At 39.0% G+C, this 27,930-nt stretch overlaps 1 protein-coding gene across 3 annotated transcripts in view; it reads left to right on the forward strand.

Moving 5' to 3' along the window:
- PDE4B (phosphodiesterase 4B) overlaps positions 1-27,930 on the forward strand; it is a 540,265-nt gene that overhangs the window by 347,611 nt on the left and 164,724 nt on the right. The window contains exon 1 of one of the 3 annotated variants that reach the window (XM_084786196.1): positions 7,828-8,121. The exons of the other annotated variants lie outside the window; for them this stretch is intronic. Coding sequence (XP_084642322.1) covers positions 8,072-8,121 — 50 coding nt within the window. The 5' untranslated portion in view covers positions 7,828-8,071. Of the gene's footprint in view, positions 1-7,827; positions 8,122-27,930 lie in introns of those variants that run through there. 3 annotated transcript variants of the gene reach the window in all.

Below are 27,930 nucleotides of genomic sequence, written 5' to 3' on the forward strand. Positions count from 1 at the left end.
GTGAATCACCAGGATGATAGTCAAGGAGCCATCTTGCTTATAATAAGCAGAAGATCCCGCATGAGTTGATGTCAGCTAGTCTCATTGTCGTGATGGACAGGTCACTGGCTATCACCTAAATTGAGGCGTCATTGTCTTCCTTACTGGAAGAGCACAAACGTAGACTTTAAAGGACTGTACTCAAATCTTTCCCTGCCTTCAACTTGCTAAGTGTTGAACAGCTTTAAATCCTCTGTTAAGACTCATCTGCAGAATGGAAGTAGCAACACGCTTTCAAAAGGTGTGTCAGGGGGTAGGTAAGGTCTTCTGGTGCGTAAGATCACAGGAGTCTGTAATGTCTGACATACTATCTGAAAGGGTGCTGTTCGCTACAGCTCAGTCTGGACAACAGCTTCCTTAATCATACAATGGAAGTAAGTAGACTTTCCTAGCAAGACTGCGGTGGCAACTAAATGTAATGAGATGCAAGAAAGTCCTTTGGAGGCTCTAAAATGGCACTTAATAATTCTATTTTTAATTGCATGTTTATTTGGATAAGATTCTATAACAATCATAATCAGCATTATTTTTGCTTTTTATTATTTATAAGTAAAATGGCACAGATCCTGATTTTTCATATTAAAGAGATGCTCATTAAAGGAGATTGCTTGGAAGCAAAACTTCAAATAATCAGATTTTGTTCAGAGGCACAACACATATTCAGTCAAATAAGCCATGTTTTAACACTTAAAATTCTTCAGAGTGGAATCAATTTTATGACGTCATTTAACACTAATAAGTTTAAATGTTGGTGACATAACCAAGTGCTATCTTGATTAAGCCTTAGCCTGCTGCTCTGGGCCAGACTGTGGAGGTCCCCACTGGAACTGCAAGCAGTCATCACCCAGTGGGACTATTTGTTCAGGAAAGGCTGTTGGTTGCCAAGATCCTCTCCATTTGTAGAGAATGCTGTAGTAGAGAGCCATTGGTAGATGCAATGCTGAAATCAAGTTTTTCTGTAGGTGACCTTTCCCCAAGTCTGGGATTCTCCATCACTGCTTAGGAAGGGATCAAGAACCACTGTTACAGGCCTGAGGTTTAGTGTACAAGAAACAGCAGTCTTGATGTTTCTGACGTTGGGAGGTAGTTTCTAGTGTCCTTCACTGGCCCTGCACAAAACACTATACCAACTGAGGGCAATGCATGCAGTAAACCTAGACTCCCTATTCAAATCTAGCCGATGGACAACACATCCTCCACAGTGGTGTGGAGAGAGAGGACTGACTCTGACATGAACTCCGGTGTCCCCTATTGGACCACTTCCCCTTGGTGGGGAGGCCTGGTGGCATTCAGAGGAAGCGGAAGCAGGGTATCAGGATGAGACCTGATAGGCTGTCCTCATATGGTGGGGGACGAGGTCCCCTTCTGTCACAGGTCTTGGGGGAGGGGAATAGGGTGCAAGAGGGAGGGAGGGAGAATGGGAAGATACAAGTAAGGATAGCAGTCAATATGTAATTTGAATTAATTACTAAAATAAAAAATGAAAAAAGCTACTAAATTAAAGAAAAAAAGAAAAGAAAAGAAAAGAGAAGGAAACAGCACTCAGTGCTCACATGCAACAGCTGACACCAAGTTCTCCAGGCAGGAGCTGGTACCTCTCAGACCTGTTTTATTTTGTTTGTTTGTTTGTTTGTTTGTTTAGTTTGAGTCACTCCAATGATAATTAATTAACTGCAGCCATAAAAATTCGTGAAATACTTCTTTAGGTACAGTTTCTGTCTTAAAATCAGAACAAAATGATGCTTATTTAGAGGATTATTTATTAGACTAAGGTAAATTTTGAAAAATATAATCTCCTCCAAATATGATACCTATTATTATTACTACCATAATTGCATTAATATTAATATTGTAACATTTAGTAAGAGATGCAAATCAGAGTTTGTTCATTTTTCTAAGACTGCCATTGAAGAGTCACTGGGTTTCTCTCAAAAAAAAATCAAAGAACAATTTTTCCTTCGGTTATAATAATTAAGCTAAATCAGTTTTACTGTTAAAGAATTTACTTTAGAGATGCCAAGGAATACATACAACCTCCTCCACACATACCAGAAACTAAATAAAACTGCAAATGAGCTGAGAAAGATTTCAAAAATAAGATCAACACATAAAATTAATTTTAAGTCTATACATTAACAATGATCAACTTGAAAATTAAATTGTGAAAGTATATTAACAGTGGCATCAAGAAGAGTAAAATACTTCAAAATAAAATTTCCATGGATGTGCAAGGGTTTGTTGCTGAAAATTAAAACAAAAAAAATCCTGGAAGAGCCAAGTTTAAGAGTACCCATGTGTGCATGCATGAAAAGGCAGAAGGTTTTACTAACATTACTCCCCAAAGTTGATTTCTCACAGATCTTGCCAGCAATCAATTTATTTTTATAAAAACTGACAAGTGGATTAATGTAGAGATTAAAGGAACATAGGATAGCTGAAAAAAACATTGTGTGTGGGGCCACCGGTGTTGAGTTTTCCAATTAAAGATTACTTTTAAAACAGTATTTTACAAATAAAATTTAGACATCAAAGCAACAGCATCAAAAGACCATATATAAACCTATACATGTATTTTTTTGCCAAACTGTGGAGAAAATTCACTGGGGGTGGGGGTAAGGGTGAGCACCGACTTTTCCAAAAAACGTCATACAATGCAAGAAAACAGAGATGTACTTGTAATTATATCAAAACAAAAATTAACTCAAAATAAGCCACATATCTAAAAATCCATAAAGCTTTTACTAATGCTAGAACTATGAAGATAGTTTAAGAAAATATGAAAGTAAATACATATTCATAGCTAGACAATATGACACATAGCTATAAGCCCAGCACTGCGGAGGCAAAAGCAGAAGGCTGACCATACTCTGCGATCACCTGGACTTCACGGTGATTTCTAAGGAAGCCTGAGCTTCATTATAGACATGTACAAAAAAAACATCATGATGGGTGGATCGGGGCCCAGGGGGCTCTGCTCAAACTATTGCACTAACCAAGGACAATGCCTGCAGTAAACATCGAACCCCTACTCTGATCTAACCAATGGACAGGACATCCTCCCCAGTTATATGGAGAGTGGGGAACCTCCCCTTGGTGGGAAGGCCTGGTGGCACTCGAAGAAAGAATAAGCAGACTACCAGGATGAGACTTGATAGCTTATGACCATATAGTGGGGGAGGAGGAGCCCCCTCGGTCTTAGACCTAGAGGAGGGGAATAGGGTGAAAGTGGGAGGGAGGAACGGGAGAATACAAGTGATGTGATAACAATTGAGTTGTAATCTGAATAAATAAATTAAATAATAAAAAAAGAAAAAACCTAAATGAATGACTAAATAAGTAAGATAGTCATTACCTTAGATAAATCCAGTTTCTTAGATAAGATGCTAAATATACAATAAAGAAAAGAAATATCAACTAGGTTAACTGAATTAAAAACTATAAAATTCCATTGCATGTAAGACCATTATTTAAAAAGTGAAAAAATAAGCAAAAGCAAAAAAAACAAACAAACAAACAACAAAAAAAAAACAGGAAAGACAAATCAAAGAATGGGAGAAAATACTTGTAATTCATGAATCTGGGAAGAGACTTGTTTCCTGAATATACCAGGAACTATTACAACTCAGCAATAAGACTCTATATCACTCGGGTTTTTTAAAAAGAAAGGAATAAATATTCATTTTCTTTTTCTTGATCTGATAGCATTCTGAGCTAATTGTTTTGTACCAATTTTTCCTAGGGTCCATTACTAGCTACACCCCAGGCATCCAGCAGGAAGTTTGATCTTCATCCAGACTTCATCCAAAGATATACAAGTGGCCAACATCCACATTAAAATGTCCTGAATGTTACTGTCTGGGAGATGACCATTTGACATCCCCACAAATGTCTACAGCTAAAAAACGACAGACAGTAACAAACACTAGAGAGGCCACAGGGAATGTACAACTCATTTTGTGGTTGAGAAAGTTGCAGTTCTTCGAAACACTGGACAAATTATGATACGACCTCATGACTTCATTCTGAGATTCTTTCTCACACATAAAAATGAAAACATGCATTTGTATAGACACTTGTACATAACTGATCATATTACAGAAGCATGACTCATTAATAATAGCTAAAAAGAAAGCTGAAGCAACTTCAACGGCAGGCCACATAAACAAAAGGAGATTTATCCAGATGAAACACTTTTTGATAATAAAAAGCAATGAAATGCTGTGCATACTACATTAATATGAGTGAGCAAAACCACATATTTTACATGGACAGTTATCTCAGTTTCATTAATGTTGCTGTGATAAAATATCCTGACAAAGAAAGCAACTCATGGGAGAAAGTGCTTTACTCTGGTTTTCAATTCCAGGCTAGAGTAAATCATTATGGGGAAGTCAAGCCGAGAACTGTATGTTCAAGTCAAGAGCAGAGAGAAATGAATGTGTGTGTGTGTGTGTGTGTGTGTGTGTGTGTGTGTGTGTGTGTGTGTGTGTGTGTGTGTGTGTGTTGTATACATGTGCTCAGCTGAATTTCTCTACTGTTACACAGTTCAGGACACCCTACATTGGGTATAGTACAGCTCTTCGTAGGCTGGATCTTCCAACATGAGTTAGTTTAATTAAGGTAGACAGGCCCATAGACCAATCCCAAATAAATAATCTTGTATTGAAACTATTCCAAGGCTATTCTTGACTGTGTCAAGTTGGCAATTGAAACTAAACAATGTTGATACATACATACATATATATATATGTGTGTGTGTGTGTGTGTGTGTGTGTGTGTTTCATAGAGAGACATATGTATGTCTATATAGACATATATAAGTATGATCTATAACATATATTATACATACTGCATGATTTACTGTATGTGATATGTTTAGGATAAGCAAAGCATGAAGATAGAAAAATCAATAGTGCTTACCAGAGGCTGGAGATGGTGATGGATAGAAATTGTATCTCTTTAGGGGTGATGACAATATTAAGAAATTTGATAAAGGTAACCAGTAAATGCTTGTAGACATACTGAAACTGGACCCTTTATAAGTTCTACAGCAAGTGAACCATAACTTAATGTATTATTTAAAATAAAAGGAGCATAACTTCATTTGTTAATCATTTCAAGCTGCAAAAGAAAATAAGGTGATCTTTTTTTATCCACTTATCAAGAGTAAAACCCTACTCTGTCACTTTGGGTGCAGGAATGAGCTAGTGTCAGGGATGTGATGAATGAGCCACATTTTGTCTGTTAATATTTCTCGCCAAAGATTTCCCAGGTAACCTTTGTAAAATTTACCTTTCCTTCTTCACATAAAAGCAATCCTTTAGTAGTGAATTCAGAAGTCCCCTTATTACATGGTAAGTTTTCTGATCCTCAGTCACCAGCATCTCCTTCCTCCCCATTGAGTGTTGATCAATAATTGTATTGATTAATTCCCTTACCGCTAGGAAATGTAAGCCTTTCCTACAAGAGTTACACTGGGGCAGGGACGATGGCTTTGTGGTAGAGCGCTTGCTGCAGAAGAATGAGGCTCTGGATTTGGGTCCCAGCATATGTGCATGGTGGCAGAGGTTTGTGGCTCCAGTGCCGGGGGAGGAGGCAGCAGATGTCACTGGCCAACCAGAGTAGCATTAACGATGACTCAGGTTTTAGGGAGAGGGAAAACACTACACACATTAACACTCAGGCATGTGGTTATATCCTGGACACAAGTTATTCTGACCCAAAACAGTCCTTTCACAAAAAAAGTCACTTACATTTAGCTACAAATTAAGCCAGCTGTCTTCTGTTTGTTACCTGTAAACTTGTGGGCTGGCATTCATCTCAACTTATGAATTAGTTAATTTTTCAGCAAACATTTATTGAGCACCTACGTTACGGTAGACAATAAGTAGACCCTGACAATTATGCAGTGACAGGATTACATACTCTATTTCTTTCACATTCTTTTTTTGGGGTGTCTTTCTGCAGTGATACAAACGTGATGCATATCAAATCCTACATTAGTGACAGATTTTGTGAGAGATGATATGGCCAAGTACAGATTGCAAAAGCGGGATGGCCAGGCTCAGCCTCTATAAGGAGTTGACATTAAAGCAATGACTTGAGAAAATATGAGTACACGCTCACTCAGAGAGGATGTTTTGTTTTGTTTGGGAGGGATTTGTTACTGATGGTGTTTATGACACCCGATTTCACTTTGTAGCCTAATCCTCCTGCCTCAGCCTCAAGTACTGAGATCATAAAAATGTGTGCCATGACTTCTAGCTTTTTCAGCCCTTATAGAGCCTCTTTAAAAAAACAAAAACAAAAAACAAGCAAACAAAAACCAGAAAAATGGCCACTGAATATTTTCTGAGGCAAGAGAACCTGGCCATGGTATAGGAGCAACAAAGCCCCCCTGGTTAAGCATGAGAGAGAGAGAGAGAGGGAACAGCAATCTGAGATGACAAGAAGACATCTGGCACTTGAGATTATCATGACGACTTTGGTTCTGGTTTTGAAGATAGTGGAGACGAGCTGCAAAGTTCAGACTGGTGGATGATCTGTAATTTGGGTTTTAAAGGAATTTTCTGGGCATTATTCTGAAAACAAACTGCAGCAGCACAAGGGTACAAAAATCAACTAGAAAACTGGTTTTCATGTCTAATATTTGACCTTCTCATATCATACACACACACACATACACACACATACACACACACACACACACACACACACACACACACACACACACACACACCAGTTGTTGCCATCATGGAAGATGAGTTTTTTTCCCCTAAGGTCGGCTTCTTTCTCTGGGGCATAATGAATGCTAGGAAGCAAAGAAGTGGAAGAAAAGCTGAAATAAACCAAACAACCTTTCCAGGAACTTGGATCCAGTTAAAATACCCCATCATCAGAATGTAAAATGTTGATACTCATAAGAATAATAAATAAGAATAAAGCCCAAAAACAAAAAATAAAGGAACGCCAAGGAAGCTTCATTTCTCATTTGACTGCAGATCGCTGTTGCTAGTAGAAGCAATGACCATATTCCACATAAAAATGCTGAATGCTGGCACCCCTGTCCTCCCTGTTGAAGGTCTTTGGAGAATACTTTATCACCTTGGTTCCCTGAGGGCAGTCGTGGGGGGGGGGCTTTTGAATCTCGTACTGCCATGTGGAGTTAATGATGATCCTGTGCCTTGTAAGACTTCACATCTTCTGAAAGCCCAAGCCTCCTGGGCCAGAGGCAGAAGTTTAAATGCACACTAGCATGCTGAGAGCAGCCAGGAGAGCCCACCGAAGCCTGAAAGTTGAATTCATTATTCCAGTCTCACTGTTATTTCTTTGTGTAACACAGACATTTTCTTTGCGCTGTAATCCTCTGCAATGAAAAGGACTTAAAATCTCTCCAGGGTTTCTCAGTGGCTGTAGTCTAACATATGTCATTCAGGAAACATGACCCCGCGTCTTAGGTGTTCTCTCATCGTGTACTGAATGGGCTAAACAATGCAGAACAAGTCAGACAGGCGGTTCAATAGCTCAAAATGCAACGCAAAGGGTGGAAAGAGAGAGTCCATTTGATTAATGTGAGCACTGTGAACTTCAGCTGAAAGAAAACCCCCAAATGTGCTGACATATCACCAGGGATGGAAGAGAAAACACAGAGCGAGGGACAAAATGAATACTGTTTAAAGGGGGGTTTTCTGCAGTTTTGGATACTCAAATTCTTTGCTTCTCTGAGGTAAACTGCATGCAGTGCTACACACCCCACGGGAAGCTCTCAGGCAGCTCTGGCTGCACATCAATTTCCTCATCTGATTTCTAAAGGAAGCTACTTGCGATGGTCCTCTGCAATCTTGTGTGTCGATTGCTAAGTCATTCCTACTCACACTGGAAAGATCTCTACTCTGCAATGGAAAGTGGCATGCCATCAGAGAGAAAAATGAACGGACAAAGAGCTCAGTAGAAACTCTGGCAGCGAACACAGGGAAACGCACGGAGATGAGCTAAGTTGCTGAGCGGTGGGCTGACAGTGTACCGGTTCAGGATGCTGCACGTGAGCGACTTGCCTCCTCCCAGGCGACACTCGTGGATATGGTAGGTGTTGCTGTAGCTGCAAACCTGATCTGACACTTCACAGGCAGAACTGGGAGGTGGCTTCATGCTTAAACACTAGTGACGAGAAATTTCAAATAAGCAGATGCTTAGGGGGAAATGTGGGCTCTGTAAAATTGTACAAGGTTTTGAGCATAGTGAAAGTTTTTACTTTTTTCATATAGTAAAAGTTCTTTATTTTCTTATTTTTTTAAATTTTAGCAATAGAGAGTGAGTTGAATGGAGTTTTTCCATAATAATAAGTAATGTGCCTTTCGAGTCAGAGTGATTTGTGAATATTAATTTTTCTTGACTTGAAGTTTAAAATAACTCTTCATTTAAAAACATTTCACATATTAAACTCTTACAAAAAGAAATAGAAGGTAATAAGCAGTTATTATAAAACTGTGAATACTTTTAAAACCATGTCTAAATACATATTTTATGTGGTTCATGAGTTATGTTTATAATCTTGTACTTTTTGTTTATTTATTTTGGCAATACCGGGCACGGAACCTAGGGAACTCTACAATTGTGCTACAGCCGAGCTCTAACCATGTACCCCTGAGCTGTAAAAGAGACCTAAATTAGTTTGCACTGTTTAAAATATATCTGTTGCCTATGAACTGCGACTCCATTTTGTGGGCTAATGGCTTGAAGAACTATGGAATTACAGGTGGATGGAGAGACAAACAATAGCACAGATCAGAACCAGGCAGAGACTTGTTGGTTTGTCCTGAGCTGATTAGTGCCGTTGGACAACTCCAGACCCATGTGTTCAAAAGAAATTTGTGCATACATTTTAAACGAGCATTACATACAGTGGTTCTAGAGGACAGAGAGGATGGTCACCATAATGACTGACACAGGAGTCTCTGGCTTAGGACTCCTTGCTACATTCATTTTCAGCAATGTTTACGAGTAAATAAGGAAACCTTGGTCCTCTGATTCTTCATTTTGCGCGTAATTAGTCCTCAAACGTTGAACCATCCTTTTTTTTTTCCTGATAACATTTTTTTCTAGAATGTAGGAGGCATGCAAGGAAAAGGAACTTAGAGTTCTTGTTATTCCCTCATAAATGTTGAGTCTCAAAGAGAAATTTGATTATTTAGATCAAAAAAGGAACTATTTTCCTCCCGTTTTAATATAAACGTGTCTGACCATGCTCTTTAATGAGATATAAAAGTGCTTAGCGCGGTATCTGCTTCAAAGAACTCGACATATGCTAGCGATGGATGCACGTCCATCTCCTTTAGTTCCCAATCTCCTTTTTGCCAGTTTAAGGCGGTCATGTGCTTCCCCGAGCAGAACACCAATGCTCTGCAAAGAAATGGCAAGGAGGCAGAACACACTTGTTTAACTGCTGAACGGGTTTGCGTTCCTCAGAACCGTGGCTATGTGGACAATGTAGCTGTAACTTCTAGAAGGTGGACTGTTTTAAGAAGAGAAATGTTGAATTAACCTTCTTTGATCACAAATCCTCTTTGGGGATGAAATGCCTTTGGGAGCTCGGTGGGCAGCTGAGGAGCAGTGTAGAGAGGGAGATGCTGTTCCAATGAGACAGGACTTCCTAACCGAACTTCATCCACACCACAGGAAAATTCAGCTCCTTGTTTGCCAGGTGTATGAGTGTGGATGGGTGAGGACTTCAGTTTCCTTGACTGTAAGTGAACTTTCAGGGCTTGCCTTAAAGTGCTGTGAAGATTGGGAGCCAATGGCCAATACCATGGCAGGTCCCAGCACTAATGAAGCATCCCAAACACAAGCTCATATTAGAAGCAAAATAAAAAAGTAATTTTGGGTATGATATGTCTGACTGTGGCATTTAAATGAGATACAGAAGTACTTAATGTAGAATTTGGTCCAAAGAACTCAAAATATCCTTTCGTCTTTTCCATATTATCTGTGAGTTTTTTAACCAATTATTGAAAATTCCTATCTTTTTAGTTGTAATGTACTATACAATTCAAATTTTTAAAAGCTTCACTTATTCCTCAAAATGGCTGCTTGACTTGTCTTTCCAATATATGTTTGTTCAGCATTTATTATTAATCAGCCATTGCATTGGGTTTTCAGAAATATTAGCTGTATAATTATCAGATAGGATAAACATAAAAAATAAATGAACTACTGTAAATTGGGATGTTATAACAGCAAAACATATATGCATACTTTGCCCTGGGTACACAGATAAACTTGAGTCCAATATAGTCATAAAAGAAGTGACTCATTACTAGACTATTGATGGATAATTAAGCCATGGATAAAATGAAAATCAAAGACAGACCTTCATGACAGCAGAGGCGGATTCAGTTTGGTGGTGGAGGGGCTACTGCTGTCCACAATCACAAACAGTGAAGTGATGGCTTGAAACAACACTGAAATGGTAGACCAAGCAGGCTGAGCCTCACAACAGTTTCTGCTCTGCTCTGAGAGCCCTGATGAGCCCACAAGTATCTCTAAGCAGCAAAGGATGCCACCGCTCAATGAGACACCAGCCTGGAGGCGGGGGCTGCTTAGGGTGGTTTCTATGGAAGCCAGGGGGTACTTCCAAAGAAATAGAGTTGTGTTCTATTTTAACAGGGCAAAATTTAGACAAGTGCTGCTAAGCCCACAAGAGTCAGTTTGCCTTTCTCTGTGATCTTTGAGGTGTAGCAATGGGAAATGGGATTGCAATTAAACTGCTGAGTTATACGTGAGAAAATATTTTCAAATTTTGACAGTGGAAGGCTTAGAAACCTGAATAAGAAACATAAGTCTACAATTTGTGACTGATATCTCTTTATACAACCCCTTAAGAGTTAAGAGTGAATTTACTCCAGTTGAACCCATGTGACTTACATAGCTTATAAAGTTAGTTTACCTACGTTTTTTTCTATTGAACTACAACTAATATCAAACTCAGAAGACAAATAAAACTGTACTTTCCTCTTTTCAGTTACGCTCACCTTAGTAAATTCTATGTAAATAATCATTCTAATACTCTACAAGAACTAGACTTTAAAGGGATCTTGGATGAAATCGTTCAATAACAAGGGTGATGTACACAGTAAAGTGCACCCCATTCACTTATTTCCCAGTCATCTACTTAGGTCTATGTTACTCCTTAAACGTGGGTCGCACTTACACTTAGTGCATCCCATAGGTCAGATGATGAGATTAATTCAGTGCCATCCGCATGAAGATCTAAGATACAAATTTGTTAACTTTACCAGAAATGAGTAAAATATGTATTCTCTGAACTAAGAGAAAATCCATAGAGCCTGGCAAAATGTATTAACCACTGCTCAACTCCAAGCAGAAGCTAATGGTCAAACGGTGCAGAAACCAATCCTAACAACCATTAGTTTATAATTCTGTGTATGGTTCTGTTGTGAAACTCGGCTTTTCTGTAGCTCAGAAATAACCCTTTGCTCTAACCACCTCCACACCAGGAGAGGAAAAAAAAACAAAAAACAAAAACAAAAACCTGCCTGAAACTAAGATCCTGTGACAAAGAGAAAAGCCAGTGAACTCTGAATATTCATATAATATCAATGCACTATCTTTTGCTCATAGGCCCTGGTAGGTACAGACAGAAGAAAAATTCATTTCAATAAACAGCTGATTTATTTATAGACAGCCAGGACGATTCCTTTTTGGTGCTGTAGATAGCATCCTCCTCCTGAGACTTTAGCCACACATAAAAGAAGCAGAAAGATGCGTCTGCAACCCTGCTTCTGAGAGAAATGAAAATGCACATGACTCTTAAAGAACTACAGTTGTTTTCTTTCTCTGCTATTTAACGGAATTTCCCACAGCCTGCTGAGGCAGAGTGTGCTCTTATGGCAATCATTTATCATTCATCACATGCTCACTGTGCTCTGCCCGGAGCTGAGTGTGAAGAGGGGTTGGGGGCTGAAAGAAACACAGATGCACTTGTGTTGACTTGGGGACAGAAAAACGGACCCTATGAGATCATTTCCCTGAAGTGTCATGCAAAAGATTTTTTTCCTCAGCAGACAAAAGATCAAGAAGGAATTGCGTTCTCATTCCATCTAAAAGGTACCTAAGACTTCTAAGCTGGTCAAAACAGACTCTTGGGCTACCGGTTCAGTAGAAGATCTAAAATGATCCTCAGAGTTGATTACAAGAAGGGATGCTAGCTTTCTCCTAAGACCTTCCTCCCTGTCAGAGATATGGTTTCCTTTTTATTGCACAGTTAGATCAATAAATCGGGCAAAGTTCCCCAAGCCGACTGCAACAAAGACCCCAAGACTTGGAGGTCATCTGGCAAAGCATTAGCAAAACTAGGAGTGATTTCGAGAACTCTGCCTATAATACCACAGGCTTGGCAGGTCTTGCCCTCAGTACTGGTTAAAGGTTGTAGTAGGCCCATGCACTTTGTGTCCACTCCCGCCTGGCATGCAGCATCGCAGAATAAGTGCTGTTAGGCTAATCATGGTCGACCTGAGGCATGAAACTTCATTTTTAGGATGGCCCTGGAATTTAATGTCCTCATGCTAGTTAGAAACGTTTCACCTAGGTTCCTCAACTAATCCAAATTATATCATAGATGAAATTAAGCAATTTAAAAAAGATATTCAAGCCATAAAATGAATCACTATATCATTTTATAGGTACTTGCGTCAACAACTAAACGTGAATTTTCGAATTACCGTGTCTGTCCCATCAGTTTTCAGTAAAGCAATACTAAAATATTTTATGCAAGTTAGCTCAACTTCAAGCAAAATATTATTTAAATTCATGAATGATTCAGTGTAGGTGGTATGTAAAGAAGTATCCTAATTACAGCTACCCTCACAATTTCCCTTCTCTTTTGCTAGAAAGTGCATTCGTTCACTAACTGATATTATTAAGCTTGTTTCTCTGCTGTGCTTGACGTGGTCAATGGCCCTATTGGTGGAACACTTAATAAAGACATATCCTTGCCTCACTCCCATCCAGCAGGTCTTTCCTTATACCCTAGTGGGTGAAAATCACCTGAGGCCGTGGAAGAACTGTGGGTGACGTTCCTTGAAGCCCCATAAAGTTAGCTCAGGCTTCACCATAGACTAGTTTCCATCTGTACCCCATGTCTCTGGGGGCTGAGTGTGAGGGAGGCCCTCTATATAGACACAGAAAAGGGCATGACTGACTCTAAACCGAGACAAAGCCTACAATATGGCTCCTACATTTTATTTACGTATGCTCCCACACCTCCCTTATTACTCAGTGTAGTGAAATGGAATGTGATCTCCATGAGAGAGAGAATTTTTTCAGTCCTGTTAATTGACACTTAGATATAGATACGTAGATATAGATGGTATAGACAGATGTATCTATATGTATATATATGTGTGTGTGTGTGTGGTGTGTGTGTGTGTGTGTGTGCTTATACTAACAGCATATAGCAAATATATCACTTAGCAAATACTTAAACGTGTGTGTGTGTGTGTGTGTGTGTGTGTGTGTGTGTGTGTGTGTGTGAGATCATTGTACAACTTGAAACATAGTCATGTCCAGATGATTCAGTGGTTTTGTACAGATGACACACAACCAGTCTTGTTCTTTTGGTCTCTTACTCCTGGAATACTAGGCCTGAAGAGTGGCTCATTTCCAAACTAAGATGTTGCTACCTTCTGTAAGCCAATAGCAACAAAGTTTCCAAGCACTGAAACATCTGGCTGACTCTGAGCAGTATTGTAAGCTACAGTTAAAACATGGCAACTCAGAGCTGTGTCTGTCCTGCATGTAGTAAATGTTCAGGTGCTGTGACATTTTAGGAACTTCAGCTCAAGGCCGGTGTTTCATTGATTTCCAAGCAATCAATCAAAGGCTTTCGCGATGCCCTGCAGTCTTTAAAAAGTGGGTGTTATAATGGCTCATGAGGTAGATGAAGCTTCATAGTGGTCCACATGAGCATCCATAGGAAGCATGTTTAAGGGAAAACCGAGTGATATTTCAGAAGGTCCTCAAAAAACGCTTTCTAAGATAGGACCCATCTTAAAGTGGGAATTATAACCCACATACTCTAGTACTATAATCTTTTGTCACAATGGCAATTTTTTAACAAGAGCATTAAGAGCATGGTGTGTGTGTGTGTGTGTATGTGTGTGTATCTGTGTGTGTATGTGTGTGTCTGTGTGTGTGTGTGTGTATACATATGTATATGTCTTATATATTAGTTAGGAAAAGTCAAGGGTAGGGGGAATACTGTGAAATCACCCTTTGGTGATTTTTCATTTCTCTCCTCAAAAATAAACTGTAAATAAATGAAAATATGTCATATTGTTTAAAAACATAAAATATCTACCTTTGCCAGAGTAGAGTACCTTCTGTCCACTGACCTGTTGTTCCTCAGGAGAAAGTGCTCACTGGGTGCTCCTATCTTCATATTACAGATGGAGCTTTGATGAAGTTAGTTTTCCAGGAACACATACTGAGCAAAATCTGAATGAAAATTCACTTCTGCATGACTCTAAAATGCTTGCTCTTTCGGAATGCGTGAAATGCAATTTGCCAAATTACTGATTTCTTGATAATGATTTTAACTTTTAAGTTATCGTTTATAAGCATCTAAATATTTAAATTTTAGTTAATGAGTATATTTACATTCTTTTGTGACCTTTATAAGCAGAAAACATTTATTACTCAGTTTGTTGATGACTAATGATCTTATCTGAAAATATTTTGATTGCCTACTACAGCAGTCAGCAAGTTTTTAAATGATATTTTTACTATGGGTAAAGAGGAACTATATAAGATAAACAGAAATCATAGTAAATGAGTGAGAGATATGGCTCTTCTCATCAACTTTGGAATCTTGTATGTTCAACATCCATCTGATGGACATCAATCATCTATCAGTGAGGATCTACCTTCACTTTTTATTGCTATCTTCTTTAAAGCCAGTGATTTGTTAGTATTCATCAGTCTTGTCATGGAAACTCAATCAGCAAGTCATTTATGTAAAAAAATTCATATGGAAAATGGATAACTGCAGACTAGAGAAGAAGTTATGCATACCTAGAAGGAGCCCTAGTTATCAGTAGACCATTTGTAGTGCACAAGATGGCTAATAGTACAACAAAATGAAGGGGAAAAGCCTATGTTATGTGGAGAAGACCCAGTAGCATGGCTTAGAAAGAGAAGGCTGCCCAATGATAAAAGAAGTACTCTACATTATCTGACCATTACACCAAAATGTGTTATAAGGGGGAAAAGCTATACTCCAATAGATATTTAACAAGAATGAGTTATCCTATTTGAATCTACAATGTCTAGGATGGTACAGCTGTCAATCAATATGTGCTAAATGAATGACTCAATAAATAATACAAGACATCCAGCTCATTTGGATTAGTCTAGCTGTCAACAGAAGACTAATTGGCTCAATGTGCAGTCTGGGTAGACTCCCACATCTAGCTGCACTGCATTGATGGCTTGACAAGGTACACTGTGCACTTCTTACCAGGACAGAGGACCTTTACAGTGTATGTTCTCTGTTTTCAACTACAACCTTTACGAGGGAAAAACATCTGACTCCCACCCCACCCCAAGCTGATTAAGTCAGAGCTCATTATCCTCACCAGAGCTTCTTTGACTCCTCTCTATCTCTGAGCCTTACAATGGAAAAATTTGGCATAAAAATATGTGGATTTTGAATCCATTTATTTGAGCCAAATTCTAGAACTTGTAGTATCTCTTATCATGGCTCTTGAAGCCAACAAATACCTATTTCCTCAGTGGAAACAATACCCAGACCCTAGGGCCTATGGCCAGTGTGTTCCCCACATCAACCCATCTCAGTTCCATGAAAAGGTAGTTAAAAACTTTCTCAGTGAGATAGAACAAGTAACATCAGAAATGATGATGTCTATGGATCCATTTAGCATGTTTCAACAACCACAGGCCATACTGTGCCTAGTGAGACAAAGAAATACGTAACCTGCAGGTGTTAACTCTACAGAATGAAGTCAAGTAGGCGGGGAGCAGATATGACCAAATACAGTCTGTGGTCTGGTCAGCATCGGCCATAATAGAGACTTTTATTAACAGTAAGTAGCAGTTGAGAAGAGGGAAGGACAGAAGATATGTGCAAGCCTGAAACAGTGTGGCAAACTGAGAGACTCGAAAGATGATTTCATGGTGAATACTGACTCACACAAGGAAGGGAAACGTAGAAAATTAATCAAGCTGCATATAATGTAAGGTCTGTTGTGACATGCTAGGAAACAGACTTTTTCCCCCCACAAAAGCTTTGAGAAGACACTGAGGTCTTGGGCAGGAAGCCCTGTGTCTAGATTGATGATTTACAAGGATGACCAAATAGACTAAGCTTAACACAGGAGAAACACTAACAAGGCTACAGACATAGTTCTTAGTGGTGACATAAAAAAAGCAGACCCGGAGCCAGAAAGAGGAACCAGCTCAAGAAAAGCCCAGGAGGAAGAGCCCTGGCAGCTCAGTAAATTTGCATTTAGACTCCTTTACAGTACTAGCAAGCTTTAGCAGGCCATTGGCTCTGACTTGGTTTCCCACAGCTGTGAAATGGCCCTAATTTGATTGGGCTTTTGTTTTGTTTGCTACTGATAGTGCTGTTGAGCTCCAGAAAGTAAGAATGATTCTCATGTTACTAGGTGAGAGACAGAGACAGAGACAGAGACAGACACATAGACTTGTGAACATACACATACACACACACACACACACACACACACACACACACACACAGAGAGAGAGAGAGAGAGAGAGAGAGAGAGAGAGAGAGAGAGAGAGAGAGAGAGAGAGAGAGCATTAGCACAATTGCTGAAACAGTAATACACAATTTTACACATCTGAAAACAGAAATGATCACATTTAGAGTGCCTGACATTTGTGTGTCATTTCATCCCATTACACTGTGCACATGTAGTCATTCAAGGGTATACACTAACAGGAGACGGACTCGGTACGCAGGCATATCTATTAGGTGTCCATGCCTGTCTGAATACTGTTATGCTTAAAGCATAAATGAAGAATCCACTGGTGGATCTGGTAGGAAGCTCAGCTGCATCAGTTGTCTCTTTCACAGCCAAATTCATGGAAAAGGGTTTAAAACAGAATTTATTTGTTTAAATCCAAATAATAAAGAACATTTTAGGTCCCAGCCATGGGTAAACATGACCCATTTGGCAAGATATTTGTCATTTTCCATTCCACGTAACCCAAACTCTCAGTGTTGACCCTTAAGCACATGCTCTCTTATTTGTTCCACAGTAAATAGCTCAGTCTTTATTCAATGGCCTTTCCTATTTCAGAGTCTGTTATTAGGTCTACTTTTATGTCATATGTGATAACAGGTGATAAAAAAGCATAGGAGCTGATGAGAATGCTTTGAGGATAGTAGACTGTTGCTGGAAAGCATTGCCTGCCACCCTCAGCCAGTTTGACTTTCTGGACTAAGGCCTTGGATCTGGTTGGTTTGATTACAAAACCGAGAGACTAACATTGATGTCTTCTGCCTTTCTGAGCATATACTTGTCTCCATTCCGTGTTATATGCACATTGCCATTAACATCTGCCAACCAGCTTTCCAGGTATTAGGTCAAGGAAGCAAGGCTGCCGTGGGCTCTGAACCGACCTCCCCGATGAGAACATTCTATGCCTAGCCAGCATAAGAAACTTTAAAAATAAACAGACTACTTACCTTGAGGATTTTTATTAATTAGATTGACTGAGTGATTTAGATATCTTTGGTAGCTTAAGGTGCTTTCTTTTAAAAATAGAGAAAAAAGAGTAGAGATCCCGCTTTAAAAACTATATCATTAAGTGTTGTGTTTTCAGCTTCCGGTATGTTATTATATGATCAAATATAAAAGATCATTGCTAGAAAGAGAGCTTTAAAAATTAGTAAATAATATGTTATGCTCATCAACAACAAAAATCATTTGGCTCTCTCTTCTTCCTTTTAGTTCTTATTCTGAATGATTTGGGAAAAAAATGTTAATTCACCAAATACCAGTTTCATTTTAGCCAATTATCACAGGACAGTCGATGCCACTGACTCCTTAAAAGAAAAGCAGGCTGTACTACATATGTCACTAGTGTTCTGGTTATGTGACATGTGGAAATTTCTTGGACATTGTCTTTTATTTGAATTTTTGAGAAAGGTGATGCCTGAATTTTAAAATACAAACTACAGAGTACTTTTTAAATAATATGATAAATGAAACATTAAAGAAAATGGTTCCCATATTTCAGTTCAATATTTTAGCAAGCATTCTCCTGTTTAATTCAGTTTTAATTGCATTATTAATTGTCATGAAGAAAATATTCCTAGGGAAAAAGCCAAACCAATGTTTTAATTGCAGCTTTTACTGCTTTGCATGATAAAATGCCTTTGATTGGTGCTGAGCCAGAAGAGCTTGATTGATAATATCTGTCTCCGATGTCACCCTGGGAGAAAAGAATAAAACCTCAGTAGACTTGGTGCATTGCAGCTGTCTCTGCTGCTCCAATTTCTCTGTCCCATTGACGTCATTGGGAGGTTTCAGAGCCGCCCAGGGTGTCTAGTAAACCAGCAGGTAAATGAAAGGAAGAAACAGAAAAACACTGATTCATAATGCAGCCCTCACTCCAAAGAGGTGGCTGCCCTATTCTGTCAAATAATGAGCAGAATTTTTTCCTTCCCTGAACAAAAAGAAGAAGAAGAAGAAGAAGAAGAAAAGAAATATTCATCAGTTATGCTGAAATGTGGGAAAGCCTCTACAAGGACTGGGAGTTGCATAAGCCATTCTGAAATCAGATTACAGTGCAATGAGCCACGTTTGTCCAGGGTTCTCAGATGTCATAACCCACATCCAGCTTGTCTCTAATCAGGGTATGTGAAGCACAAAGTGGCCTCGGAGGCAGCCCTGCCTCCCCTCCCCGCTCCCCCCCCCCCCCGAGAAAGAGCTATGCCAAACAGTCTGGCTAAGCACCAGCACTATCTCTCCTCCTCTCTTCAGGTGCAGATTTTTGTCAAGATTACTGAACTCAGGGCCCCCTCAAAAAAATGACAAAAGTACAAAGTTGAGTTACAATATTTTCCAGAAAGTGGCTTTTGTTTGGAGAAAAAAATATATATACATACATACATACATACACACACACACACACACACACACACACACACACACACACACACATATATATATATATATATTTTTTTTCTTTTCAATCAGCTTAATACATTAAATGCATGGTAAACGCTAACCCTCAAGACATCTTAGACATCTTACCACAAAGAACCCTTCCTAAATCTTGCCACATAGCAGTTTTGTGACTTGGCTGAACATTAATGTTAAAATATGTTCAAATGCTAATGTTTCATCTGCTGAGCAATTTGGCTGCTGAGAATAAAAGCGAATGATCTTCATTCTCCTCTTCTCATTCTCTACCAGAAATAGCAGGGAAAGACTCACAATAACCTAGTAGCTTCCATTTCACATATGCAGGCAACAAACTTCAGGACATACATTCAGACGGAACTCAGTCTTTCCAGTTATTATGAGTTTCAAAACATTATGGCTTTCATTTTCAAGATAATTTAATTGCCATTTCTTTTCCAACTCCATATCCTACCTTTGGTAGGTATTACACAGGGGTTGATGATATTAGATGCTTTGAGGTAAAAGGTAAGTAGGGCATAGTTATTGGTCTTCATAAAGGGTAGAAAAGTAAGGAAAAGACATGCATCCACACATACCTATATTACAAGGAAAATAAGACTCGCTGAAGGCGTAACATCTGACAGTGGATTTGGATTAACAGTACATTTCCAAGAGCCATTTAAGGACTCATAAGGTAAAGGTAATGCATAGTGGAGCCACTGTATCACAAGCACATGACCTGAGGAGTTACATGAAGGACACAGACACAGCCTGTTTTGAATCACAATGCTGGGATATGGTGAAAGCTAGGTGAGGCTTCTTGGTGGCTCCTCTTCGATGCTAGTGTGAAGGATTTCTAGTGGTGAGTAAACAGTTACACGCTTCAGCAAGGAAATGAAACTAGTCTGTGCTTGAATGAAATAGATTAGAAACAGTGTGTAAAGAATATGAGAGGAAAAAAAAAAGAATATGAGAGAAGAAGGAAAAAAATCATGGTTCCCCAGAAAGCTTCGGGCATAGAGTCAAGTAAGTGGGGTCGTAAGAGTTCACTCAGTGAAACATATTGGTGAGCATGCGCTGTCAGTCAGGTGATCTGTAAGTCTGAGATTATAGCAATGGCAGACAAGGTTTCTAAGTCTTTCCTTTAGGGAAGGTAGAAACGGGAAGGAGAGCTAAAAGTCAGCAAATGTCACAAGGAAGAAAGCACAGCACTTAACACAGGTGTTAGGAGCGGAAGAAAATTCAGAGCTGGCCGGGGGTTTCTGTGCTTGGGGGAGCAGCTCAAACAACCTCTGGGAAAGCACACGTGCTTTACCAGCCGAGCCTGCTGTGAAGACTGCAGGGGCTCCTGGCATGTGCTGTGTGCACTTTTCCTGGGGCAATGCGCACGGGCATCCATTTGCACCAACAGACCAAAGAAACGATTCCACCCAGGTGTGGGCTGCTGACCCAATATATGTATGTATGTATGTATGTATGTATGTATGTATGTATGTATGTATAAATAGGAGCATGGGTGAAGGGTTGCCTGCAAGAGCCTGAAGAGGGATGAGGCACAGAACCATGGTAAAGGGTGGCCTATCGGACTATGAGCAGCTTCCATGTGGTGACTGTGCTGCCTCTTGGCCACTCGTGAGCCCTGCATGCTCTGGCTTATGCACGTCATGAGCTTCTGCTCCAGAGAATGTTAGTGGGCACGGTCATTTGAGGATCTCCTCTGGGTACTCACAGATACTCTGTTTTCAAGACAGCAATAGGTAAGAAGCTATAGGAACAGGAAGTCCTACTGGATGTAAATTATTCTCGTACCAAGAAGAGACTTGATACCCTATGAGCATATACAGGGGGAGGAAATCCCCCTCAGAAACAGTCATAGGGGAGGGGAATAAGGGGAAAATGGGAGAGAGAGAAGAATGAGAGGATACAAGGGATGGGATAACCATTGAGATGTAACAAGAATAAATTAATAACAATTTTTTTTAAAAAAATCAGTTGAGAATGGTTGTTTTAGAAGATTCTTACCATAGCCTAATCATTTTTCAGAGAAAGTTTAATCTGATAAGTCGTTTCCTGTTTTAATTACTATTTGCAAAACTTGGCTGGAATATATTTATATCCATTAAATATGCTTTTGATAATCTCTTATGACCCCATTTACTTGATTCTATCCCCATAGCTTTCTGGAGAACCATGATTTTTTTTTCTTCTTCTCTCGTATTCTTTACACACTGTTCCTAATCAATTTTATTCAAGCACAGGCTAGTTTCATTTCCTTGCTGAAAAAAAAAGTTATTTTTAAAGGATGTTGTTGGGAGCTTCTTTCAATATAATCATTGCATATTGATGCCACTGGACTTTTCCCCATGTGTTGTAAAAATTATTTTGTGTGTTATATGTGGAGCTTGTAACTACAGTGTCAGTGCCCAGTATGTCACTGCCTTAATATTTCAGTTAAAAACAATTATTTCATGCTCATGATCCTTTCTTCCTTTTTGCTTAGATGCAACTGAACTACATCCCAGGAGACATCTGCCTTCTGGTTCTCCCATCCATCTCCTTGCATGGTAGCATACTAAGCTTATCTGATTATGTGACACTGTCCTCTCTAGCAACAAAGCCTTAGAACACATGCCTTCTACCCCACATTGGTACTGCACTGAACGGAGTCTCTGTCACAGGTTCAGTCCTTAGGGAATACAGGAAAGATCAGGTACACTTGAACTTCCTTTTGACAATAGAGACATATGGCTTCCAAGCAACGGAAGAAGGTTTCACTGTCTCCAGTAAAATTCTCTTTGTGTTTCATATCAATGTAAAGGCTGTTATCTCTTATGATCTCTTTGTGTAAACTGCCCAGTGCTGAGGTACACAAAATGATAGTAGCAGCAGCTGCTACCATTTACTGAGGTTTTTTTTTTTTACTATGTGCCATATTTGGGTTTACCCTATGATAATGCCTCACTTAATCTGGCTTACTGTTCTATTTTTTTTTAATTTTTTAATTTTTTAAAATTTATTCACTTTACATCCTGATTGTAGCCCCCTCCATTGTCACCTCCTGATCCCATCCTTCCTCCCCCACACCCTCTCCCTCCCTCCTCGAGTCCTCAGAAAGAGGAGTAGTCCTCCCCTAACTTCTGACCTCAGCCTATCAAGTCTCATCTGTACTACCTGTATCCTCTTCCTCTGTGGCCTGGCAAGGCCCCTCACTATGGGAAAGTGATAAATATGAGGGGACCAGTGTCCATGTCAGAAGTAGTCCCTACTCCCCATATTGAGGGACCCACAAGGAGCCTGTGCTGGGAAAAGATCTTCACCAAACTACATCTGACGGAGGCCTAATATCCAAAATATACAAAGAACTCAAGAAATTAAACACCAGCAAACCAAATAATCCAGTTAAAAATGGGGTACAGAACCAAACAGAGGCTTTTCAACAGAGGAATATCAAATTGCTGAGAAACACTTAAAGAAATGCTCAGCATTCCTGGTCATCAGGGAAATGCAAATCAAAACAACTCAGATTCTATCTTACACCTGTCAGAATGGCTAAGATCAAAAACTCAAGTGACAGCACATGCTGGTGAGGATGGAGGAAAAGGGGAACACTCCTCCATTGCAGGTGGGAGTGCAAACAAGTACAACCACTTTGAAAATCAATCTGTCACTTTCTCAAAAAATTGGGAATAGTTCTACCTCAAGACCCAGCCATACCACTCATGGTTTGCTGTTCTAACCGTCAATTTGCAGATGAAGAAACAAATGGTTCAGTTACTTGTCTGAAGTCTCTCCAGCCTTTAAAAAAGATTTGAGGAAGTCAAGGTTAATCAAGTATTTTTCTGCCTCTAAAGCTTACTCTTAACATTTATGGAAAGTTGCTAGTTGACACATAATTAATTCATAAGGCAAGAGATGTGGATTTTATCTGTACTAAGAGCTCTAAGGCATTGGTCTCATAGAAATGGGATGACTGTTGTGCACATCTGTCAGCGTGGGAAGCTACCTGATTTTATCATGACAGTACGAATACAAAGAGAGCCAGAGGTTTCTATAAGGAATCTGGTGGTTTCTCTAATCTCTCAAACACCTGGATATATTTTGAAACATACTCTTTTTACAAGTCTGATTCGCTCTTTGACAGTGAAAACTATGTTCTATGAAAAAGTCACTGTGTAGGGAGAAAAAGGAGGTGAATTTGGTTTCAACTTTGTAGTTCTGAAGTTGGGTGATCCTAATCTTTTCCCCTCCTGGGGCCAATTTCTTAGTTGTTAGCCCGGTGACGCACTAGGAAAAAGTGTCCTCAGTTCACTATGCCACGTCTCTGCTCTTATCTCCTTTGTGTTTCGTTTGCTACTGAGAAAACATAGAAGCCTGTGGATACTATGTCCATAGAGTGAGTGCATCTGAAGATGCCTTCAGCAGCCAAGCCCATCATACTGATAGAGTCATTGGACTCAAAGGAGATTGGGTAGCAATCCAGTCTACCATGAGAAGAGTTGAAGACTCCCCACTTCCCACAAGCCCTTCTTTTTCAGAGAACATCTCACAACTTCCCTGGGAATTTGGCTCCAGACGTGGCGATCTCACCTGTTAGAAACCATTCTACATAGATAACCTAAATACTAAGAAGCTGCAGTTTGAACTCATTTTCTTGCCTTTGTTGTTAAAAAAAGATCTGGCATTCATGAAGATGTTGTTCCTGAAGATTGTTATTAAGATATTATTCAATTGTCATCCTAAAGCCACCTTCATGAACCTTCATAATTACCTTTGATTCACAAGCTTTATTAACCTGTCTGTTGTATATTTGGCACTTTATAGTCTTCATCTTCTGAGTTGTGAGACCCAGAATGTGGCAAAATAGCATACTTAGCCATTGTACCCTACGGCGTGCAGAGATAACTGTGCAGACTTGATAACTTAGATTCTATTTCTCTTTAACCACCTGTAATAATAAATTTTCTTTTATTAGCAAGGATACAAAACATTTCTCTGATAGCAACAGAAATTATAAAGGTCTATATTTTCTTAAAAGGTCCAAAGTGGGGGCTTAGTTGGCTTAGGAGTAAAGAGCCTTCGTTGTTCTCCCAGAGGACCTGGGCTCAGTTTCCAGCATCCACACAATGGCTTATACTACACATCATGTCAGTTCTAGGGCTTCTGATGTTCCCCTTCAGATCTCTGTATGCACCAGGTACATATGCAGTGTATACACATACACACAGGCGAAACACTCATGCATATAAAGTAAGATAAATTAAGATTTTAATGCTAAAGTTATCTATGTTATTGCTAAAAGCTAATAAAATAGTAGAAGTAATTAATTAAAATATGTTCATGACTATTCCTCTGAATTCTTACTCACATGATGATATCCTTTAAATTTCTCCTATTTACAGTCTTCTATAGAGAGACAAGTATACCTTTCAGTATCAAAACTTTCACCTCTAGATGTAAGTGAACTCAGATATAAGTGGACTAAATGGGCAAGTATACTCTAATTTCTGAGTTTTACTTATCTAATATTTCCTGAAGAAGATAATTATATATATTAATATATCACTATATAATTATATATATATATCCCAGTATATTTTTAGAACAAAGAATATTTTTATTTGTGTTTTATATATCTGGTACATAACCCAACTGAAAACCTAGATTAACATTTACTAAATGTTTGAATTTTACTTTAAGGGTACTTATTACATTCACTAAAACTGTATATGTGAAAATATTTCATCAACTGTTGAGCTCAACATAACTTGAATTACTATCACTAATAATATTGAAAGGCTCGGTGTTAGCTATGAATTTTTTTTTTAAATGTTGAAAGTGGTGTGATTTGCTCTTGTCTCCAAGGAGCATATATTATCCACTTGTTATGTGTCTTTTAAAATGTTATCTAAAATGAGTTTTTGAAAAATGAATAACCAGTGAGGCATGGCTTCTATTTGAAACTCAGTGTATGGCCTTTCTGATGATCAATCTGTGAGTGGCAGCTGAACCTCAGTGTGATGAAGGCAAACCTTTGGAGCCAATCAAAAGTCACCCTAGCACCAGCACTCTAGCACTCTAGAATAGAGTGTCCTGAACATTGTATGTTTTTCCAGGGTGTCCATTTCCTGTGCACATCTCCCTACGAGGGAGAGAAAATCATGGCTATCTGATAGACAGATGATCCAAAAGTTTAAGTCACTCTTCTTTACTTACTATTGGCATGGCTAAAAGAGTCTTTCAAATACTGGGCCATTTTCTCCATGGACACTTGGCCTTTATTCGTGGAGAAAATGGCCAAACAGCTAGAGGAATAATCCAGATTTTTTTTTGTTAGTGAGGTTTAAAAAATCAGAATTTATGAATAATGTCTTAGGCCTTTCTAAGGAGCACCTTCCCTGTCTTGGTTTGCAAACATTTGATTCAAGATAATGAGATTTGGGGTCGAGGTGGCTCGTGTACCTCTGCTGTGCAAGTAGCCAGTGGAGGAAGTTACTGAGTGTCTCCCACCTCAGTTGTCTCTTCTGTAAGATGCGAAAAATGCTGCCTCGCTCAGAAGATCCCTCATGCTGTTGGGTCCTTGGTAACATCATTAATCCCTCTGCCTCTGTCTTTTTGTCCTTCTGCCTGTCTTGTTGGTCAGAGTTGGCTGACTAATATAATGTCTATTAATAAGCATTAATAGAGCAATAATAAATATAATAATAAATCAGAATTTTGGTGGACTTGAAAGACCCACCAAGAAGTAGCTGAGACCCCTTGACAGAACACTTTATTGAATTTCCATCCCAGAGTAATACTGAGTGCTTGATAATGACACAAAGCTATAAATTCCTGAGAAAGTGTTGCTTTTTGCAGAATTAAGTTTAAAAAAAAAGAATAAGGAACTTTAAAAATAAAAAAATTGATTACAGCCTGCCAAGGCTAAATAAAAGAGAAAGAATTTTGGCAGGGAACCAAGAGCCCTGGGTTCAGGCCTAGCCCTTTTGTGAGCTGGATAATTGTTCTTTCCTGTACTGTTCTTGTCTCCAGTGAGAGGGTAACAAGCTTGGCCTTCGCCTGCATCAGTCTTCAGTTCTGGGACTCAGGTGCTGCTACTATCCGGAGCATCCATGAGCTGTGTGCATTTCCCTGTGAGGAAAAGAAAGTCGGGGGTGTTACCTGGCTTGTGACACTCTGCAAATGCAACTTTAGAGAACATGGCCCTCAGGCCACCACACCTCTAGGGAGAAGAAAAAAAAAATCAGTTGCCCCCATGTGAGCAAAGGATAATTTAGAAGGTTCTTTGCCTTTCAAAGTTCTATCGTAGATCTTGGTAACTTGTTTGGTGAAAGAGTTTGTCACTAAGTAGAAACTGCAAATAACAACAATAACACAAAAGCAAAAATTACAAAAAGACTGAAATAGAGAAACCCAAGTAGGAGTTACAGAGAGTTTTTTTTAAGTAACAAAAAGTGAGTGGAAACCATAATAATTTGAAACCAGGCTGGTAATTGACTTTGCTAAATCAAATTTCAAAGATCGAAATCTAGATGGCTTAGGTTGCTGCAATGCCTCTTGAATTTGCCAAACAGGAATATCATTCTTGGTAAGTTAATTTTGATGGAGCTGGGAGGTATAGATATTTGCGAATCTCCCACTTAAGATCTAAATTAGATCTCTTTATTTAGAATAAAAAATGTGTTTGAAAAGCATGTGGGTTTTTTTCCTCCAGGTTTCTGCACTTGAAAAAGGACTGTGTCTAATTATACACTCAGCCTAGAGTCACATTCTTGGCCACAGCCAATGATAAATAAGCTTAATTCTCTCAACTAAAGCAAAATAACCTATAGCTGTTAACTCTATCATTTCAACTAGCATTGGTTCCTATTATTAGAGGGAATAAAAAAAAACTCAACCAGAGTCTGACAGCATATTGATGCTTATTTACAACAAAACACTGAAGAATAGTGTTTCTCACCATTAAAACTGAGTTGAAATTCTACAGAAATGCTGCTGAACTATAAGAGCGTCTTCTCACTTTCCTGCCAATGAGGAGACATATGAATCTCAAAGAGGCCCTAGCCTGAATCTTAGGTTTTTTTATTCGTTCATATTCATTTTGCCTTTTAAAAAGATCATTAAATACAAAAAATACTTTGCTATACTAAAAAGAAACCAAACAAATGTACGGAAGAGACCCAGAATCCCCAACAACCTGAGATTTCTCCCGAGATCCACAAATTCACTAGCGTTTAATTTGATAACAAAAGAAAAGACCCAACTACTTCACACTTTGGTTAAATTTTGCTGTCATTTCACTGAAAAAGAAACATGTTTCTGTTACACTGGAGTATGTGTGTGCTTGAACCAAAGGAAGAGAATAGGCCATGGAAATCAATGCTGTTACTCTCTTTGTGAAGAGTTGGTTTCTGGTTTTTGTGTTCTCTGTTCTTAAATCAAGCAAGCCCATGACTGTTACAAGACTTGGTCCATGAAAAAATGGGCGTGTCAGTCAAGGCATCTGTGGTTTCATATTAATACTTCTGATGTTCCCTTGGATTTAGAGATTAGCCAACCAAGTGACTAATATTCTTCAGGGCACCCTATTTCCTCCCCTAGAGACTTGCGGGTATAACGGTGTTTGTCTTTTGCTTTGTTTTAAATTTAGTTGTATGTGTGTTTAATTGTGGTTCTCAAAAAATCTGGGATAAAATTCTGT

This window comes from Acomys minous, assembly GCF_964271855.1.
Source record: "Acomys minous genome assembly, chromosome: 6".
NCBI classification, from domain to species: Eukaryota; Metazoa; Chordata; class Mammalia; order Rodentia; family Muridae; genus Acomys; species Acomys minous.